At 43.0% G+C, this 16,575-nt stretch overlaps 2 protein-coding genes across 2 annotated transcripts; one reads left to right on the top strand and one right to left on the bottom strand.

Moving 5' to 3' along the window:
* Nucleotides 1-1,678: 1,678 nt before the first annotated feature.
* On the bottom strand, nt 1,679-7,957 carry CLPS (colipase). Its single transcript, XM_081194617.1, has 4 exons — nt 7,472-7,957; nt 3,713-3,835; nt 2,559-2,681; nt 1,679-1,933 (listed from the first exon to the last, which is right to left on the bottom strand). The coding sequence occupies exons 2-4, from the start codon at nt 3,794-3,796 to the stop codon at nt 1,787-1,789; spliced, it is 354 nt and encodes a 117-aa protein (XP_081050743.1). The 5' UTR covers nt 3,797-3,835; nt 7,472-7,957; the 3' UTR covers nt 1,679-1,786.
* Nucleotides 7,958-8,076: 119 nt separating this feature from the next.
* On the top strand, nt 8,077-15,157 carry LHFPL5 (LHFPL tetraspan subfamily member 5). Its single transcript, XM_081194612.1, has 3 exons — nt 8,077-8,812; nt 12,500-12,736; nt 13,762-15,157. Exons 1-3 carry the CDS (start codon nt 8,401-8,403, stop codon nt 13,776-13,778), a joined length of 666 nt encoding a protein of 221 aa, XP_081050738.1. The 5' UTR covers nt 8,077-8,400; the 3' UTR covers nt 13,779-15,157.
* The last annotated feature ends 1,418 nt before the right edge of the window (nt 15,158-16,575 follow it).

Below are 16,575 nucleotides of genomic sequence, written 5' to 3'. Positions count from 1 at the left end.
TATAACCAATGGTCATCACAATACAGTATGAGCACAAACCACACAACTGCACAACGAAAGACATTGCATGCACCAGACCGGAACAAATCTACAATGTTCAAAATTTAGCAATGTTCCTTCTGGTCAGCATCTCTGGGTTTTGGCACTTGCACTATCCAGAAAGTTTGCCCTTATCTTTCTTGCCACTAATGCAAACTGTGCAGCCTATAGCACTTATCAACCTCTGCCAACAACCATTTAATTTTCAAATCATCTGGTTGACCTTCTAAGGCGATCTGAAAAGGGGAGATAAAGTTAGCTCTGGGTCAATCATACAATAGGCAATATAAAATATAATGTACTAGATCCTCAATATATATATGATCCACATATACAAAGGCTCTCTTTACATATTTGTTAGTATATCTCCCAGCCAGAAATTCAGTAGGCATTGTCTGAAAACTGAGCTGGGTGAAAGCATGTCTTACGGGGGGAGGGGGGGTTGAGTTAATTCTCGCAAGTACATAGCCCTTTTGTGGTCTCTTTTAATTTTACTGTACCAAGTGGCGGATTTACAATTTTTTGTATATTCAAGGTCTTTTTTGCATCTTCGCCAAACACAATATCTCATATCTTGTGCTCAGGAGCATCTGACAGTATTACTGCTGGGGAGATTGAATAACTCTGCATCAGACCTCTACAAGATTTTAGCCAGCCTTCCCTTTTCTGCAAATCTGAAAAACAACTTTGGGTTATGTGTTCTTCTGGCTGCAATGATATTTCCCCCCAGTACAAAAACATGGATTTGTGTATACAAGCCTTTACAGAGGGAAGACCCAATTCAGTCCTTAGTAGTGCTCCAGGTGTACTGTGTGACAGTGCCAACATCACATGCAGGAATTTATTTTGAAATACATCAAGTTCCTCCCTGCAATGGTGACCCCAGATAGGTGCACCACATAAAAGGTGAGACACAATCTTGGCCACAAAAATCTTTAATGTTGGTTCAGCTAAATGATGGCCCTCTGTGTAATACAATTTCTTTATAGGCCCCAATAAGCTTGTAGCTGAAAGTGTTGTTGCTTCTAAATCGGTGTGGTTCATGTTCTAAATTGGACACACTAGTAGATTGTGGCCTGGTACAAGGTTGGTTGCAACAGGAGCATTACCACCATGCAAGTATATGGTAAAAGATTAAGAAATGGGCCCTCAAATGCATATTTGGGTTAAAAGTGGGTACATGGTCTAGATCAAAGAATGCAATCTAAAGGGTATACTAAGTAATAAAATTATTTTCAACGAAATGGTGTGGTTTGAGAGTATGGATATGAATATGCTGGGCTGAACTGATGTATATGGATGTTTTGAGAAAGCATGTTTGATCTGTGTTAGATAAGGGCTTTTAGCAGGTTGGATGAGGGGTATATTTGGAAGTATTTTCCATTTAAACAAATTGTGGTGGTGTGTGGATTAGTTTAGAAACTTGTGAGATATGTGCAGACACTGGAATTATTTTGGACAATGATAACTGCTGCATGGGTGTGTGAAGGAGAACAGGAGTGTGTGTTCATATTGTAAATGTTGGTTTCTGCTCTCTGAGTCCTATGCACATGCACCTTCTCTCTACGTTCCTTCACTCTGCCGACGAGTTCCTTATGCAGAGTGCTGTGCCCATGTGTCAGCTGCTTTCTTCCACTGAGACATCAGAAAGGACCATGTGGCCAATTAAACTGCAACATATGTACAGAGGTAGGAATTACATTGAGGAATAATAATCACAGAGGAGAATAGGAGAGCAAGTGCATCTTTAATGTTTTTCCTCAACTTTTAATTTTCTTGCTGGGTCCTCACAAATGCCATAGTCGGTGTTGGTGATAGTCCCGATAATTGTCCTGTCAGCCTCACAGCTTAATCCATTTTCACAGGGACACCTGTAGTATATCCCAGTAAGGTGCTGCAAGAGATACAAAGATGTAGATCAGAATTCACAACTTGACTAGAGGAACAAGCTACGTATACAATGTCTTCTCCATTCTGCTAAGCTGACTAGGCTTGGACATCATCCTGCACTCCTCACTTTTCACTGTATTTGATACCAACTTCAGAATATTTGCCACATATATGAGGCTGCTTTAAAGTGAGTGATGGGTTCTTCCAGAAGACTTTTTTTAAAAAAATCTAATTCGATTCTGCTTCTTCTCATGTTCACTCTCTCACACAAATCTTTTCAGCTTCTCACCATCTCCAAAATTCATTACTTCATCCAATACCACTACATCCTCCTTCACTTTCCTAAGTATCTCTCAGGTTCACAGTTGTAATTACCTTCACTGGCTCTCTTTTTTTGCTTCATCCTTCACTTACACTCATTCCCTCTAACCTTAGTTCTGCTGCTTAGCTTAATCTTCCCAGCCCATCATTATGATCATAATACTTCTCTCTATTCGTCTCTCCGCTGGCTTCTTCTTTCTTGTCTGACATTCTTCTGAATCTCCACTGACATCTTTAAGCCACCAACAAAGAAGATGAAGGCCAGAAGAAACACCAGTCACTCCTAAGGAATAGGAAATGCCACTTACCCACCGAGAGCACTCCTGAAACTCAGCTGCTTTGTCTGCACAACGAGCCAGGCTTAGGCCACTCCCTCTGTGACAACATCCACTTTTGCATTGGAGACTGTTGAGACATAGCTCTCCATTCTCCTATAAGGTAACCATGATTAGATAAGGTGTGAGCAACAGGATAAATGTCCATGAAGATGGACGCAGGTGGTGCTGTAGTCTAAACCACTGAGTCTCTTGGGCTTGCCAATCAGAAGGTCAGTGGTTCAAATCACCATGACTGAGTGAGCTCCCGTTGTTCTGTCCCAGCTTCTGCCAACCTAGCACTTCGAAAGCATGCCAGTGCAAGTAGATAAATAGGTACTGCTGTGGTGAGAAGGTAAATGGCGCTTCCGTGCACTCTGGCACTTGTTACGGTGTTCTGTTGTGCCAGAAGCAATGTAGTCATGCTGGCCATATGACCCAGAAAGCTGTCTGTGGACAAACGCCGGCTTCCTCGACCTGAAAGCGAGATGAATGCCGCAACCCCATAGGCGCCTTTAACTGGACTTAACAGTCCAGGAGTCCTTTATATTTTATCTTTAGCATGAAGATGAAGGCCAGATGAACCACCATCCATTCCCAAAGCATAGCAGAGAACAAAGCCAGCCAACCAAGGGAGTGATATGAAAGCTGGAAGCCAAACCCAGCTCTCACAGGTCTATATTCCCTGAATAGAGGATTTCATGGAATCTTATGGACCTTATATTTAAGTAACATAAAGTTGATTCTGCCGCACTCATGTCCTTTCCAAGCTGCCACTAAAGATACTGTGTTGTCATCATCCCTCAACCTCGCAAAAGAAACTTCCCATATAGGCAGGAAGGTACCTTGTGTGCCCTGGTTTTTATGCTGATATCCTAGAGTACCCTAATAATCAAAGTGTTTGTTTGATAGTCCTATTCCTAAAGTGAACTGGGGCAACTAAAGCATTTCTGAAATGAATCCTGAAATGGCTCATATGCATAAATCAAACAAAGTGAAGAACTCCCTGTAAAAGTCTTTCCCTATTACATGACTGGGTAGCAATTTCAATACTAGAGAGAATCCCAAGAGCCAGACAACATGGCAAATCCCTCGCATCAGGGATGCTTCTGGAAAGGGTACAGCAAGCATACCCAGTAACCTCTTACCAGATTCAAGATGAGTCCTCTTTGGCTAGAAAAGGCCTCTGTCAAGGCAAGTGTCAGCAGCAACAAAACCCAAGGGCTCTTCATTGCTTCTTAGCAGTAAGCCAAAGGTTTGATCTGGTGCACCTAGGACGAGAATCCAGAACATGGCATGTTGCAGACTTATAAAGCCTACCCTCAAAGTCACATGGGTGCCTTCTTGCAAAAGATATGAGTACATGTAATGGAAAAATGCTGTCTGGGTTAAAAATTAAGAAAAAACAAACAAGCCAGTCAAAATCACCCAAGGCCACAGGAGAGTATCATGTGCAGTCAGCCTCGATAGCTCTGTTGGTTAGAACAGAGGTTTCCAACCTTTCTGAGTCCATGGCTCCCTTGACCAACTACATTCTTTCTGCAGCACCCCTGTGGGGCTCAGGAGCCCAGTTATGTCACCCCTTGCATGCAGAATTGGCAGCCTCTCACCCTTTTTTGGAACTCCCTCCATTGCGGAATGTTCCCTCAGCCACCTCTCCTTGGGAGTCCTCTGGGCAGCTTCTGCTGCCACCCCTGGTCTCTGAGCTCTCTCCCCCTGCCTCACCCCAAAGAGAGGTGCCTCCTCACACTGCCCCTCAGGGGCTTGGAACTTGTCTCTCCCATTCCCAACAGTAAGGGCTGGTGGCTGGCTGGGCTCCCTTTCCCACTTGCTTACTTACTCCAGCAACAGCACCCCCTGCCAGAGGCATCATTCGCCTGAGGAGTTTGTAGCCATGGCTGCTGCAACAAACAGCTGTGCAAGCCTTTGGGAGGCAGAGACAAGAGAGAGCATCAGAGGAGAGAGGGAGGGAGGGAGGGAAGGAAGGAAAGAGGGACAGGGCCCAGTGTTGCCCATGGCACTCCTGACCATCATTCAAGGCACCCCAGGGTACCATGAAACACTGCTTGAAAACCACTGGGTTAGAACATGGTGCTGATAATGCCAAGGTTGTAGGTTTGATCACTGTATTCTGCCTATTCCTGCATGTTTACACTCTCATAAAGAACTGGAGCACGTGTCCAGATGTTTGGATATAGCAGATATAATCACACCAGGCATGAATCTGGCAGGGCAGGTCCTCCCTTCTTACCTTTCATGGAAGGCTTATACTGCCAGAGGAAAGGATAACTTGCCACTGGGTAAAAACAACAGAAAAGCTTATTGCTCACTGTTACTCATTTCATGGCCCTTTCGCCTTCTTGAATATCTAACAGGACTGCCAACATAAGGAACAGCAGGCAGGCGTGAAAGGCTTGCTCTTTCCCAGAGCTATTATTCAGACAGCCTGAGATATGAAATCACCTTGAGTCCAGTAACAGGTACAGCCTGCTGGAACTTTCTCAGGGCACAGGTGTGGACTTTTTGGATTGCAAGGCCAGGCTCAGGTGTTCAGGGAGATGATTTTTTGAATGCTCTCAGCAGTTAAGTAAGTTTCAGTTTAGACTTCTGGTTCCCAATGTGGGGCACATGCCCCACAGAGGGGCAATTTGATTTTTAAGAGGGGCAATTCGAGAATGAATTATTAACAGTGAATGGCCTTTTAGGCTTCCTCCACATGAATAGGAGTTCACTTTTTGAATTATATGTCATGGGGGGGGGATCAGGATTTTAAAGATGCTTAGGTGGGGCATGGTCAAAAAAGTTGGGTAACCACTGGTTTAGACATTCTAGATTATCGACTCAGGCAGCTCATGACTCTGGTATTAGTGACTTTGGTGGTATCATTCTTGCTTGTAACTCTCACAGGTTGTTGTCCATAGGGGCAATGGCCAAGTCAATGCACAAGCAGGAAAGCTTCCAGTTGTTGAACTGAACTTCCTCTTCTACCCTCCCCTGTATGCCCCTTGTACCTCACACCCCAGATCTGTTTTGGGTTCCCCTCAACTCTGTAGAGCAGATTGGGGGAGGTGCAGGGGCACATGGGAGGAGGAACAGGAGAATTGGACCAGGTACATATAACATATAGTTATGAGTTTGGGTGGGATCGGGGAGATAGACTGAAACTGCAGAGTTTTGAGAAATTAAAAAACAAAGTGCAAGACTGGCTTCATTATTATCAGATAATGGAGGCATACAATTTGGACAAGAAAATTGGCTTCCAGGTGGAAAAATCAAAATTAGAAACAGAACTGCTAGAACCCAAAACTAAGATTTTGTCAAATATGTATAACTTGCTGTTGAAATGGAATACACAGGATGAAACAGTGAAATCTGCTATGATTAAATGGGCACAAGATGTTGGACATAACATAATGATGGCTGACTGGGAACAGTTATGGACCACAGGTATGAAATTCACGGCATGTAATGCCTTAAGAGAGAATATTATGAAAATAATATACAGGTAGTACTTGACACCAGTCAAGCTTGCAAAAATCTATCATTTGCCCTATAATAAATGTTGGAAATGTAAAGAAACTGAAGGTACATTCTTTCACCTTTGGTGGATGTGCCCAAGGATTAAGGCTTTCTGGGAGATGATTTATAATGAAATGAAAAGGGTATTTAAATATGCCTTCCTGAAGAAACCAGAGGCCTTTCTCCTGGGCATGGTCAGCCAAATGGTGTCAAAGAAGGACAGAACTTTCTTTATGTATGCCACAATAGCAGCAAGAATACTTATTGCAAAGTATTGGAAGACACAAGATCTACCCACTCTGGAAGAATGGCAGATGAAGGTGATGGACTACATGGAATTGGCGGAAATGACTGGCAGAATCCGAGACCAGGGAGAAGAGTCGGTGGAAGAAGATTGGAAGAAATGTAAAGACTATTTACAGAAATATTGTAAAATTAATGAATGTTAGAATGATGTCAGAATGAAGTTAAGTGGTTTAAGCAGTAATGTTATAAAGATGTATGTAAAAATGGATTGTTAACAGGTGAGAATCCAAAGTTATAATATATTATGTTAAAGGACTAAGATAAAAACAAAGAGGGAAAGAAATTGCTGAATTAACTAACTGAATTGGAATACAAAAAAGGGAGGTGTGAGGAGGTCAGGGAAACAAGGAAATGAATGTAAGGTATGGAAAGATTGATGTATTTTTAAGTGTTTTTTATGTTTTTTGTATTTTGTATTTTGTATTTTATTTTTACTTTTGTCTTTCTTTTTTTCTTTTTTTAATTCATGTAATTCTTTTCTTTGAAACTTTAATAAATATCATTTTAAAAAAAGAGTTTGGGTGGGATCGTTCTGGATGAAACTGTGGGTCACTTCCAGGGTTGGCCGATCCATGAGGTGGGATGAGGCAGTTGCCTTGGGGTGGCAGGCTCTGGAAAGATGGGAGGGGTGGCAGACCCAGCCTCCATGAAGCATGGCCTGTACTTGCTGACCTTCCCCCCTCTTCTGTGTGCTTAACCCTCTCTGCCAACAACAGGTGACAGCTGGTGTGTAGGTGTGTGCCTGGCTGCAGGTGTGCAATGGAGGAGGAACAGGTGGGTGGGAGTGCTGTGGGTGCTCAGTGGTGAGGGGGTGGCATTTTCTGTTTTGCTTCTAGCCCTTCCAAACCTTGGAATGGAATGAAGATGGAATGAAGATGGAATGAAGATGGAATGAAGATATGGTTTTATGGTTGCTTCACCCTGTTCCTTGCTCAACCCACAGTTGTATTATCCATGCCACTGCAAAGTTGCTGAAAACAAACTCACAAACTTCATAAAAAAACATTTTTTAACCGTAAGCTTCAAGCTACATTTCCCTTGAATATTCCAAAGACCTTGAAAAACGCAAAAAATGTAGCTACCTTGGAAAGTTGTCTCCATCCTTGCAGAACACCTCCTCAAACCACAGAATATGAAGTGTTGTGATTCAGGGGCAATGAATATATTTTATACAGCGAATAGAGAGCAGCTAGCATTCCTCTGCATTACAGCAGGTATGAGCACTTGGTCTCTGAGGGAGTCAGAATTATAATGGGTCAATCATGAAAATAATGAACAATTCATTGATAAAACCCTACTAAGCTTCAGTTAGTCCTGGAGGACGTGGCTGATGAAAGCCTGGAAAACCACTGTCCCCACTTGGATGCCAAAGGCATAAACAGATGTTCAAAATTGCCATTCGTCCCCGTCCTACACCCGGATCGGATTGTATCCCCGCCTCGTCCAATTTAGTGTATATTCGTGCTGCGCGCAGCTGTTGCAGTCTGCCTCCTTCCCCCTCGTTCTCCTCGCCTTCCATTCCCTTCTCTCCCCTAGGCTTTATCTGCCGGTCGCTGTCCGTGGTGCTGAAGCAGAGCGCGGAAGAGAGAACGGGCGAAGCAACAGCAGGGAGGAGCTTCGAAGGGCATGTGGCAGGCGCCGCTTAGAAACCGGGAGATCCGGGAAAAGGAGGAGGAGGAGCCACGGCTAAGTAACCTTCAGGCTCTCAGGGAGCAGATCAGAACAGAAACTTAAGAGGCATTCTGGAGACCCGACGTCTGAAGCCCGGGAAGGGTCTCTGAGTCTAGAGCTACTTCCCAGAGCCCTGAGGTACTGGCTAGGACTGCGAAGCTGAGCCTGCAGCCCCAATTCCGCAGCTTCAGAGCATCTACCCGCTGCTCCCCCTCTCATTTCCTGGCGTAAGGAAGCAGCCAGCTTGCTGAGCGCCTGACTTTCACCTCCTAGGACCCCTGTCCAGTGCTGACCCTTACCACCCGTTTCCTAGAAGAAACAACCCACCCTAGGAGTCGCCATGGGGAAGATGCTCCCAGCCCAGGAGGCAGCAAAAATCTACCACACCAACTATGTGAGGAATGCCCGAGCCATGGGGGTCCTGTGGGCTCTGTTCACCCTCTGCTTTGCTGTGATCATGGTGGTGACTTTCATCCAGCCCTACTGGATCGGGGACAGCATTGACACACCACAGGCTGGCTACTTTGGCCTTTTCTCCTACTGCATTGGCAATGCCCTTACAGGGGAACTCATCTGCAAGGGCAGCCCGCTGGACTTTGGCACCATCCCCTCAAGTGCCTTCAAAACAGCCATGTTCTTTGTGGGCATCTCAACCTTCCTCATCATTGGCTGCATCTTCTGCTTCAGCCTCTTCTTCTTCTGCAACGCAGCCACTGTCTTCAAGGTGTGCGCTTGGATGCAGCTGGCAGCATGTGAGTGGGGCTTAGGGGACCTGGAGGGAGAGGGGAAGACACTCTTGTAAGAGTCACACACCTGCGCTAATGGGAGTAGCCTCAGGGCCAAGCAATACCAGTTTGGGGACAACATAGCTCTTTGCCTCTGTTTTCCAAAGGCCACCTGTGTAGATATAATTCAAATCTGCCAGTGGCCATTTTGGATTCACGCTACATTGGCACCAACACAAACCAGGTTTCGGAATATTAAATTTGCTGCTGAAGCTCCCAGTACATAAGATGGTAAGTGAAATTGGTTTTGGATTGTATATATCAGTTCCTTAGAGGAAATAAAGCATTTCCAACTTCTTATACAAGTGGTTGCCCAGATTACATGGATGCAAACCCTAAATTGTCACTGCAGCCAATCATTGCTCCCTGATCAGTGCACCTATGTGCTTCATATGATGGCAAGTGAATCCTTGTACAATTCATATTTTCTTATTTTTGAATGTACACTTAAATATGCAATATGTGAAGTCTTCCAAAGGCACCTTTTTGCCTCAAATTTCCAGAGGGGTAGGCAGGTCAGTCTATTGCAGTGCAAACAATGAAGTCTTGTGGCACCTCAAAGACAAACAAATTCAGTATGGCATAAGCTTTCGTGGACTACAGTCAACTTTCTACTCTCCGTAGATTATCCTGTTTAATCTGGTGTTTACGTAATGAATAAGAGTGACTGCCTAATTAAGCCCTGCTAGTAATGGCAATGTCCAAGAGAAGGCACAGCTAGGATTTGGTGAAGCTTTTGGCTGTCCAGACTCAGTCCTGCTAGGTCTGTGCAATTCTACAGGCAGAAGAAGTTGACATATAATCAAGACACTTGAAACCTTTTGAAATATTTACACCAGTGAGAAATGTTGATAGTCTTCTTATATTACCTGCAGAGTTCTGCTTCAACAGGTGGAAGATACATTTGGTGAGAGACATTGGTGGCATAAACCAAGATGAACAACACTGTATTTTGTGGTTTTATATTCTGATTTTATCCTGTGAACCGCCCCGAGATCTGCGGGTATAGGGTGGTATACAAATGCAATTAATAAGCATAAGAATAAGAATAAGAAGGGAAACCTCTGGTTCCAGCTGTCTCCAAAGCTTGGGAGTCAGAGGCTTGAAAAGGCCTGCAAGTGGCTCACAGTGACCAAAGAGCAGAAACACAGGAGGAAAAGAAAAGGATGGGTAAGCAGGGGTGTGTGTGTGTTTAATGATTTCATGTGCAAAATTTCATGTTTCATGTTGCCATATTGGCTGCCAAGGAAAATGCCAAATAGCAGCATTGATCTATTTTATGATACCCACTTGCATAACTGTAGGAGACTATTTAAACCATGTATGACTCTTCATCTTACTGGTTTAGTATCTTAATCCCATACATGACCAGTGAACCCATTTATTCTGAACTGGAGGGTCATTGAACTTATTTACCAAAGACTTACAGAATTGTCTGAGATCTCAGGGTGTGAAGAATGAACCTCTACTTTCTGGAAAGATAACATTTATACATTTCAGTGTAATCTGGGAGAGAAGGTCAAATCAAACTGTGCATGGCACATTAAGTAGAAGTCACAGCAGAAACACCAACTAAGATCTAAGACAGGAAGGGATGTTGGTTATAATGAAGAGGAAGCTTATGGGAAGCTAATAATTCAGTTTTCTTTCTTTATAAAGTCCATCCTAGGGAGAAAGCAGTGCCAGAGAGTCATCATCATGTTATGGCATTGTAGTCTAGGCTATCACAATTCCTAGCGGCAGAGATCAATTGTGTCTGTAAGCAAGGAAGACAGAAAGCAGCACATTTATTACTGGCATGAAAGAATGCTCTGCAACAGAGGTTATACTGTCTCTTAATGCACTGGTGTATAGTAGTATATCAAAGTATTGTAACTATGACCATGTGGCTGCTTTAGAGCATCAATTGCTGCATGTCACAGAAAGAACATTCACAATGGATATTAACAGAGCTTTACTGGATGCTTTTTCTACCACACTTGTCAGTGATGAAAAATGCTTGTGCAGCCCAGAAGGGCTTGTGTTAACATACAAATAATGATTCCATGACAACAGAAGCACTTAAACAAGTCTAATTCAGAACAGCAATGCTACCTAAATGAACCCTATTCCATACTTATGCAGTAATCCTGGCTTATTTGGTTGTTTACAGCTTGGTTTGTTTGGATGAGTCATCTTGAGCTTTTTGCTCCATTAGCAGCTTCTGTTCTCCTTGTAGGAGAGGTTAATGATCTGTAGATATCTCATTAGTGGCTTGTCTGTCTTTGCTACAGGCCAGCTAGGCTGACTGTCAGTCCCATTCAGCTCTTGGATTCTATTTCAAAGGGAATAGGAACACCAGAAGTGCATATTACTGTTTTAACCCTTTAACTTTCATAGTTTCCCCCAAAGATTAATGTAATTCAGAGTTAGACGAGGTGCCAAGAAAAATCCAGTTCTTTCTCACAGAGCTACTATTACAGGATTCTCTACGGAGCAGAAATTGAGCAGTCCATCAGATTAGCTAAACCATATCTGTAGTGTAGATAAAATGCCCTAACACAATTACTACAGGTGAAATAAAGCCAGTAACATCTTGAATCTGGGGATCTCCCGTTGGCTTAGAATGTCTGTGCAGTGTTGTAAAAACACATGAATGTACTGCGACCACCATTCTGCATCCCTCTTTAGACAGGATTATATTACAAAAGGGATCTACATTAGTTATTGCAGTGGCACAACTCAGCAGCGAAGATGCTGCTGTGTTTGCAGAGGACTTGGTCCTCACACTGCTTCCTGTGATGGATGCGGCCCCAGGCACTGCTGAAGAACAATTCACAGATCCCTTTTGTAATGTGTAAAGCATCTTCTGCGTTTAACTGTGGCGATGTGTTATCTCAGATATCTAAATAAAGTTGTCATAAATAATGCAAGTGGTCCCAAGGGAAGTCATTTTGCATTCAAGATCCTGGAACTGAAGTGTTGCTAAGGGAACAAAGAAATGATGCATAACTACATCTCTCAGCAAAGAAACTCGAACAAGACTTATTCTTTAGAGATGCTACAACCATACCACTTAAATGTACAGGATATAATATGCTGATGTCACAGGCAAACTATATGCATGTGCACTTAAGAGAAACAGTAGATTGCATGAGGCATATAAGTTATATTCCAGAAAAACAAGGCGCCTACTACAATGATAATCCATATCTAGCAGCCTTCTTCCTAGTCCTAGATGCATGAGGTTGGGGTGTGGTTACTCTGTAGTGAAGGACCTGGTGCTGAAAATTGCTTCCACACATTCATATCATCACTACTTAAGCTAACATAGAACTGTGCCCATCAAAGGCAGAGACGCTGAATGGCAATGACCTTCTCCATGCTGTGGAGATGAGTGGCAGTTTGCAAGAGATTCTGCCTTGTGTCACCACTGATGCAACACTGAGCAAAAGCACTCCATTTGTGCCGTTTGGCTCTCTTTTCATTCAGCCTCTCTTCCCCCTCCATCCCACAATTTCTGGGAGAGATTTGAAAGACATTACTGGAACCAAGATTATGTTCGATAACCTTATTGCACCATGCAAACATCCTGAATGACACAAGATGAGATCACGTATGGCCTGCAGTCATCTATTTGGAAATCTTTTTAATGCAAAGCATCTTTCCCTGCAGGTGCAGGCTTGTCAATAGGCTGCCTGCTCTACCCTGACGGCTGGGACTCACCTGAGGTAAAACGTATGTGTGGTGAGAAGACTGACAAATACACACTGGGGGTGTGCACAGTGCGCTGGGCATACATCCTCTGCATCATTGGGATCCTGGACGCCTTCATTCTCTCCTTCTTGGCATTTGTGCTTGGCAACCGGCAAGACAACCTCCTTCCATCTGACTTCCAAGTGGATAATAAAGGTGATCCTATTGTGTATATGGAATCTCTCTCAGGGCAGACACCACCCTCCAACCGACTAATACCTTGTAGGATAGCATTAGGCATGCATTCAGAAGTGCCAGGACTATGGGATATGATGAGAGAATGGTGGTTCCGAGCTGTGCTTAACTGCATAGTTTACCCAGATGTGTGCTCATGAAGCGACAGTAACTGCAGTGGGCAATTTGAGTTTATTTCAATTATTACTTTTACATCCAGCCTTTCTTCCATGGTGAAACTCCAGCTGGCAAATAGTATCCAACTTGCCTCCCATCCAGGTACTGACCACACCTGCTTTACTTGAGCATAGTTGCTTCATCATGTGGTGGTGGGGAGCTCAGTCCTTGTGCCATGGTACAGGGAGAAACCAAGTATTTAATAGAGAGGGCTTACTTGAAGGGTGCACATGTCAAGGCTTCTGCATAACTATATCCCTGAAAAACAGCCTGTAATGCAAATGCTTCTGCATGAATGCCAAAAACTCAAGCCTATGTATACAACTCCAAGCAAGCTTCTAGCAGGTGTAGGTATGACTCTCCCCTTAAATATATATGTTTGCTAGATACTAAACAGCACCGCAATAGCGCTGTGGAGAGATGATCTATCTTTTCCTCATTGCCCATCATCCTTCAAAGCCCTGCTCATCCATGGAATTCAGGTCTAGTCAGTTGTGATGAAGCCGATACACTTCCAGTGCAGTCCTTATTGGTACATTGGGTACTAAATTGAGCCAGTTCTCATTAACTGCAAGCGCAAATTGCAAATACAGAAAGGGAGTGACATCCTTTTTTCATATATAATCATGGCTAGTGATGGCTTTCAATTTAGTACTAGAGGTTCAGGCTGCACATCACACACCTTCTCCCCTCCCTCAGTAAGTGTGGGCTCGTGTGCATCATGACACTCTTTTGGGCCATGAAACAAGGGCTCCTTTAATAGTAGTCATGAGGCCTGGATACTTTTCAGGGTCACCACTTGTTGAATGTTGTTGTTTTTTGTCTTGCAGAAGAAGGAAATGAATGAAGACAAACAACCTCAAGTGTACCTTGACTGAAGTAGGCGACATACACATTCCAACTATGACGCTGGAGTCCAGAAGGCTGCTTGATACGCTCCCAGACTTTTATTGCCTGCAGACATTCAATTGCGCTATGACACAAAACCAAAGGCACCACAAAAGGGGGGGGGGAAGTGAGGACTCCTTTCGGAAAACTAACCCTTCTTTCTCCGGAAAGATCACCTACTAGATTCTCAAAACCTTTGCCTTTGCCAAGAACTATACCCAAATATTCTTGAACTGAAGATCTGCTATGCAAGAATCAACATATTCATGACATTCTCTTTTAACTGAGGGATCCAATCAATCAAGAGACAAATGCAGGCATATAATAAGTAACAAGCAGCCTATGTGAAGCAATCTGTTCCCTCCTTTGTTTACATGAAGCCAGAGTGGAAAACCACAAAAGGAACTGAGACCCAATGACAGGCACGCCCAGGAGGATAGTAGACTTCCTTCTTTGAAGAATGACTTTCTACCCTGCACTATAGAGTGATCGTGAAACTTCCTTCCAGTCATGAGTTTGCTGTGCATCAAGGAGAGCTGCTGACCATGGAGAATATCTCTTGTTAGGTGTGCAGTTGCTTGCAGTTTTCAGAATTTGGTCTTTTATTCTGTTCTTATGTTTAGTGTAGCCTACTGAGGTTTTCCGTAAAGTATAAATGAAAGAAATCTGCAGCAAAAATTAGCAGTACCAACAAGATGCAGTAATACTCGCATCCAAGGAAAATAGGTCTATAAGCAAGTCCCAGACATCAGCCACAAAGCTAACCCTCCCCTCCCTTGGCCTTACAAAATATCCCACTAAGATACCAAAAGAACCACAGAACAAGCAAAACATGCTAGTAGTTGGGTAATGCATCTCTGCAGTAGGCTCTGTCCACTGCACAGAGCGTATTAGAAATAAACTCAAATGATAAGATTATGCTAAACAGATCTACTCTGAAACCCAAGAGTATTAACTGGATTTCTCTTTATGGTTAATTATCTGGGACAATTCAAACATCTCTTCCTGCAATGAAACCAGTATTGCATTAAGATGATACAGAGTTAAAATAAGCTGCTAGTATTGTAATGTAAATCTTAACTTAGACCATGATAATGAAATGTCTGATCAATTATGCATTGTGGTTTATGCTTTCAAGAATTAATTTCATCATCTTTTCTCCAGCAGTCTAAAAGCAGACCACCATTTCCTGAACTCATCAGCCACCAATATTCTTTGTTTCCTTTTCCTGCCCTGCAGCCATGCAACTAGATCACTATATCCCCATAACACAGCAGTGCTTGGATTTAATTTAAGCTTCTCACTGTCTCACAGCCTGTTCAGATAAGAGGCTCTACTGTACGAAACCTGTGGATGAATATAGACAGCATATCAAAAGTACCTGTGGATTATTTAATAACCTGTTTATTGTGCTGCTGCATTTACAAAGAAAAAAAGACAATGCACCCAATAGAAAGAATAAAAATGTATTTTTTTCCTTCAGGTTTTAGAACGACAAAACAAGTACAAATCTGTTAGTGAGCACTTTATGGCAATTTGGAAGTTGAGTGAATCCAATGTGAGCCCCCAAATATGTAGGCGATCCTGACAAGCTACCTCTTGTATTATCCTAGAACTTCTCTCTTAGTGCAAAAGAGGTGGCAGCAGCCTTCTTCGGTGGAGGGGAACCTATATCAAAACCCAAGAGATGCAGCCCCCACACCCAGGAGCATTTTGTTCCATTCAGGTAGGCAAGATGTTGATGCAAACTAGGTTGCATTGACACCGGAAATTCAATTCTCCCTGCCAGCAAGTTTTCACAGTATTCAAAAAGAAAGTATGTATTTATACATTCTATTTCGATCCTTACAGTCAAGCAAAGAAGTGCTTCTTGGAGGTGAAGAAGATACTTTAGATAACCGGAGTATCATTTAAAACTATTGGAACCTTTTCCTTTTCATCTTAAGATTGTACAAAGAGAACATTGCTTAAGATCTCCTAAATGGACATGCAGCACAGATTTTGCAAAAGCCTCAGTCAGGTATAATATGACAGTGCAGCCAAATTCGAAAGTGAAGGAGGTATGATGGTTAAACTTCCATTTAAGATAAAGTAAAATAAAACTGCACCAGACTTTTTTTGCAAAGGATAACGAGGGTTTAAGATGACTATAAACTGGGATTTCTGCCAAGAGAAAACAACCGAGAAGAGTGTTTTCCTGCTGGTAGCTTTTGCATTGAATTGTCCCTCAGAGTGCCTTCAATTCTGAGTCCTCCAGCAGTTTCCAGCCTGGGAGAATTTTGCAATCTCAAAGGCCTATTTGGTCCATGGGAAGTCTCCAAACCTTACATTTGAGCAAGATGCTGGGGATTTAAAAAAACCCACAAACAAACCTGGGAAAACCTAGGAGATACTCATTGTAAAACTAGCAAGAGTTACATATCTTTCTAATAAAATAAAAAGCCTACAAGAGTCAGTCACAACTAACCCCTTTTCCTAGGAGTTCTACAAGCTTGCGTTGTATATTCTCTGCTGAGCAACAATGGCTGTAATGATTCTGGAGAACAGAATTTGACACTTCATCTCTAGGGGTGGGTGGGGAAGATTCAAACTACTCTGTTCCCCTAGATTATTTGTTCTGCTGTTAATACATAGGAAGAAATTCTATTCGAAAGGGGATTTCTAGAGTCCAGCACCTTGGACAGTTAACAGGGTATATATATATCATTACATTCATTAACCTTTGGAAATAGGGTGATTGATAGTCTGGGCACAGC

Source organism: Podarcis bocagei (genome assembly GCF_964188305.1).
Source record: "Podarcis bocagei genome assembly, chromosome: 5".
Classification (NCBI taxonomy): domain Eukaryota; kingdom Metazoa; phylum Chordata; class Lepidosauria; order Squamata; family Lacertidae; genus Podarcis; species Podarcis bocagei.
This window is presented reverse-complemented; position numbering and strand designations above follow the sequence as displayed.